Consider the following 5,214-nt stretch of genomic DNA (forward strand, 5'->3'; position numbering starts at 1 on the left):
TTCAGAAGAAAAAATTGTTGAGGTTGTTAACAAGTGAAAGAAGGATAAGAACATGCTAAATGCAACATACCAATCCACATATCATTTTTTTCTTTATTATAGCATTTTTCCTTTGTGTATCTCTATTATAGCATTAGTTTTCATATAAATTTTCTTGCATCATTCTGTATTAAAAAAATTCTATCGATTATATCAATGACAAAGTTATTGAGTTGAATTTTGGTCAAACGACAAAAATTAACAAGGTTTGAAAAATAAAATAGAGTTTCAATTCGGGTGTGTAGAGAAAGCAATCATAGAGAACTGGAAAAACTATTCTTAAGGTTTGACGATATTTTACGTATTAATCTTGATAAGGTGTTTGATAAGATATTCATATGAGAAATAAATTGGGTTTCTTTTCTATACACCATCATTCACTGACGCGAAAAGCGGAAACCCTTAGCTACAAACAAATTATCAAGGAAATGAATATGTCACGATCGCGACTTAAAAGTTGAACCGAATCAATTTTAATTTACAAGAACGTCCACTTGAAATTAAGAATTTAAAACAAACACCCCTTAAATTAATAAAACTTCACTTTTCTCTCCACATTATCAACTTTTCACCTTTTAACCCCCTCGGTACACCAATACTTAATGTACTTAATGTACATAGATAATTACTCGAACTAACTAGGCCTTGACTTATTTATGCACTTCTTGGATTTTCATAGAGGTTCCTTATTACTAATACCTCTAACTTGAAAAATCATTTGTTAAAGATATTTATTTGATCAAATTTAACATTATTATTATTATTATTATTATTATTATTATTATTATTATTATTATTAATCTTTCATTAATAAGTCCATTCTTGAGGGAGTTTCCTCTCTAAATGGTCAGTTGAGGTCGACGACACTTGCAACTTGTGATGCATACCACCTCTTTGGCCTACAATATAAGTAAGGACAACTTAACATTAAGAATTTGTTTGTAGTCATATATAAATCCAAGTAATATGTATTGTTCAAAAAGTTAATAATTTAGTAAAACATAAAACATACCATTGGAATTGGAATTATCATATTGAATACGATGCATATTATTTGTAGGTGAACGTGATTTCATGTTGTTGAAATGTTGTTCTAATGCATGTAACACTCTCGTTGGAACGAGCACTGTTGAACAACCTGTATAATCGATTTGAAAATTAATAAATTCTTCAAAGAAAAAAAAACTTATAAAATGTTACCAGAAACTTCTAGTAAAGCTTTTCTCTAATGGACCATATTAAATTTATATTTATATCAAATACCATTTAATATTTTGAAAATATTAATAGGAAATACATCCATTATTTGTAAATAATTATTTTATTATTGATAGCATATGTCATGCTAAAAAGGTAAGAGGAAGAAACAAGTTTTTTTATTCTAAAATAATATGATAATCTTTGGATGGGCCCAATGGTTGTGTCTGTGTGAACTAATAATCCAAGAATTTTGAATATTCCAAAAAAAAAAAAAAGAATCATTTAGGATATACATTTAAGATTCCAAGCCAATGGAAATATTCCAAGTATACATGGAAGCCAAATACATCATGCAAAAATTTCTGCTGAAAAAATATTAATGCATAGGGTCTCAATTATTAGAGCAGCACGAATGATATTTTTGCAATTAAAAGGCATAAATATAATCAATTGTAATTTTAATTAAAAAAAAAGTAATTTAAATGTGTAAAAAGTTTAATTGATATTCAGAGAACTCAAAATTTGAAAGAAAACTATAATCGATCTAGTTTTCTCTAATTTTATGAGCTTGTTGTTTTGATATCAATGGCATCTTAATGGAAATTGGGGTAGCTGGTGCTCTACCCCTTCAAAAATTTTGGTGCAATAACAACTTTTTTGAAGAAAAAAAAAATCTGTATAGTGTAATTTTTCGATCTGTTATCTTTTAAAACTACATAAGTTACTTTTGACATTTTGTTATCAATCCTCTGATTGATATAGATCGATATGCATTGTTTGATTATGTTTATTATTATTATTATTACTTTTTACATTTGAGGCTATCAATGTGATAACTAATAAGCACATACACTATGGTTTTATGAAACAATAATAATAACATTAAATGAGATACATAAACATTCGAATCTAAGGATATTTAAATTAGCGGACATGAGAAATAGGCTATTTCTTAGTATGTGTCATGTCCACTTCATCCTTGCTTTTTTTTTTCTACCCTACATTTGTCTTCATCATAATTACTAAGGACCACGACTATCCCTGGTTTCCCCACCTTGATATGTTTTGTTTGTAACATTTTTAAGGATTCTTTAAATCTATAAGAATAAGAATATATTGTGTTTCGTTTTCGCTAACGAAAAACAAAATATATAAAAAGATTCACAAAATAACCTTAAACATATACATGCATATTTTATGTTGACATGAACCATATATTTGGGTCCACAAAGAACTCGTGTCAATTGCCGTTCATAACTTTATAGCACAGATATTTTGATGCTTTTTATTTTTATTTTTTTAATAATTCTTTTACATGTATTTAATGCCATAAAACGTTCTTTCATAACTATCAATCAATTTTTCGATGATTCCAAGGTTGAAACTACTTTAAAAATCTTGTAAAGCTTATGGGATTTTACACTATAGATGTCCAATAAATCATACTATCAATTGTCTATAAATAAGCCTAAAATTGACTAACAAGATTATGTTTCGCATGAAAATGGCATCTATGTTGTTAAAAAACACAAATTCAATTTAATTAGCATAATTTTGGATACTTCTTAGATATTTATTTAAAACGTAAATAATAGATATTTTATTTAAATACTGTATATAATTATTTACAATGACTTTTAATTAGCAAGATTAAGATACTATAAGATTAGTGGATGTTTAAACTAAGACGCAAGTGGTACCTGGTTTTTTGCGGCGGTTAGCGGTTGCATCGGTGGCTGAACGAGGCAAGAACACACCGGTACCATTCGACCCGTTTTTTGAACCCGGCCCGTTGAGGAAAATGGCTCTCATACCCGACCCGGTTGGAGACGTCATTGCTCCATAACACACTGGACGCATTCTCGATCCTTTGGAACTGCAAGATTTCAACTGCTGAGTCGACTCAGTCATCTTTCCTTTCCTTCCCCGCTTCGAGTCTTCCGTAACTCGGTTTTGATTTGGATGCTTTACCTGATACGATTACATCAGCAGATTACAAAACAAGCAAATAAATCGTATTACCTATTACGTAAGAAATCAGGGTTTTCCAGTAACCTCGGAGATCGGTTTCTGAGAAACATAACCTTCGGTAGATGTGTACTTATCGTAAGAATTATCATCGTCATCTTCTTGAAGCATGTAATCCGCCATTTTTCGAGTCAACTCAGCAACGAACTCGTCTCCATCGTCGTTGTCAGTCTCGCTTGAATCCTGCTCCGACCCGAACGAGGTATTCAGAAAGGAAGAAGAAGACCCCCATGAGCCGGTGAAAGCAGACTCGGAACTCAATGGATTCGGATTAACGATGTACTGATCAGCACCGAGTAAGCTCGAGTGATTTGAATCATTAAACTCATCAGCCATGGGAGTTCAATGCTTTCAAGTTTCAACAGAAAGTATATTTATTCACTGTGTGTTGATTTATGAGAGAGAGAGAGAGAGAGAGAGAGAGAGAGAGAGAGAGAGAGAGAGAGAGAGAGAGAGAGAGAGAGAGAGAGAGAGAGAGAGAGAGAGAGAGAGAGAGAGAGAGAGAGAGAGAGAGAGAGAGAGAAAGAGAGAGAGCTAGAGAGGGAGAGAGAAAGAAGGTGGGAGGGAGTTGTGGTTTTAGTAGTTACACAAACACCATTATTCATTAACAAATAATACATCGAAATTTTAAGAAACATGTATTTAACGTTAAAAATATACTTATTTGTTTATAAAAACTGATTTATAATAACTTTAAATAAAAAATTATATCTACATTAAGAATATTATGAAACAAATAGAAAACATAAATACTAGTCGAATTGTTAACATATAATAACTTTAAATAAAATATTATATTCATATTAGTAACAATGAGTTAATGAGTTAGGTAATAAGAATATCTTGGTTAACCTATACTAAAATTAAAAGTTATTTTTATCTCATGGCTTTATTGATTTTAGAGAAAATCGTAAAAATTGTCTATAGTATATCAAAAATTACTACTTTGGTTAAAAAAGTTTTAGAAATGCATCATAGTTTTATTGTAGACTAGGTGTAAGACCCGTATATTACACGGGTTTATTAAAAATAAAATTTTAATATCAATATATAAATATGAAATATTTTATAATGTAATACTTACATAACATAATTAAATCATTTGAAGTATTTATAAGAATTTATTACCAAGTTAATAGGATGATTTTATTTCAAACCCATTACAATTTTATTGAATTTTATTTTAAGAAAATAGAAATCCTTAAAAAATGACAAGTGGAAATAAAATTTCTAAAATTCTCACAAAATGACAAGTGTCAAAATGAAGGAGAAGATGACATGTGGCAAAAAAAACTTTCATTTATTAAAGAGGATTTGATCCATTTTTTTTTAAAAAACCCTTAAAATAATTGATTTACACTTTAAATTTTCTTTTTTTTTTTCTTTTATTACATCAATTTTAAAAAAACAAAAAAATATCATCTTTCTCTCTCTCTCTCTCTCTCTCTCTCTCTCTCTCTCTCTCTCTCTCTCTCTCTCTCTCTCTCTCTCTCTCTCTCTCTCTCTCTCTCTCCTTATTTTCTTGCTTTGTTATTAAACACACACACTCCATATTTCTAGATTTGTTCTTCAACACACATAGATGAACTCCATGAATGAACTCAGATTTTGAATAAAACCCCAAACACGGTTTTTAATTTCAAAAAAAGAAATCCATAAATGATTACTCATGAACACACAATCCATATTTCTAGATTTTTTCTTTAACACATATAGAAACTCCATCAATGAACCCATATTTCGAATAAAATCGTATAAACGATTCAGACCGAGTCCTAAAAAATGAAATATTCTTAAAGGCCCAGGACGAACAAGAAAAAAATGGTCATTATCTTTATTATAATTTTGTATTTTTAAATAAAAATATATAATGAAAAAAATTGGGCCCTGAGCAACTGCCCACTCCCCCCCCCCCCCCCCCTCTAAGCCCCCATGAAACGATTTTTG

The 5,214-nt window shown here is 29.9% G+C and overlaps 1 protein-coding gene across 1 annotated transcript; it reads right to left on the reverse strand.

Moving 5' to 3' along the window:
- Positions 1–489: 489 nt before the first annotated feature.
- On the reverse strand, positions 490–3,847 carry LOC145055231 (G patch domain protein). The gene is made up of 4 exons (XM_079003528.1): positions 3,295–3,847; positions 2,940–3,210; positions 1,052–1,177; positions 490–938 (listed from the first exon to the last, which is right to left on the reverse strand). Exons 1-4 carry the CDS (start codon positions 3,601–3,603, stop codon positions 847–849), a joined length of 798 nt encoding a protein of 265 aa, XP_078859654.1. The 5' UTR covers positions 3,604–3,847; the 3' UTR covers positions 490–846.
- Positions 3,848–5,214: the final 1,367 nt, after the last annotated feature.

Source organism: Lactuca serriola, chromosome 5, assembly GCF_051521515.1.
Source record: "Lactuca serriola cultivar US96UC23 chromosome 5, Lser_US96UC23_V15, whole genome shotgun sequence".
Taxonomy (NCBI): domain Eukaryota; kingdom Viridiplantae; phylum Streptophyta; class Magnoliopsida; order Asterales; family Asteraceae; genus Lactuca; species Lactuca serriola.

Coding starts and splice junctions, on each gene's coding strand:
- LOC145055231 (XM_079003528.1), bottom strand. CDS start 3,603: ATGGCTGATGAGTTTAATGATTCAAATCACTCGAGCTTACTCGGTGCT. Junction 3,211..3,294: donor CTCAGAAACCGATCTCCGAG/GTTACTGGAAAA, acceptor TAATCGTATCAG/GTAAAGCATCCAAATCAAAA. Junction 1,178..2,939: donor TAACCGCCGCAAAAAACCAG/GTACCACTTGCG, acceptor TCGATTATACAG/GTTGTTCAACAGTGCTCGTT.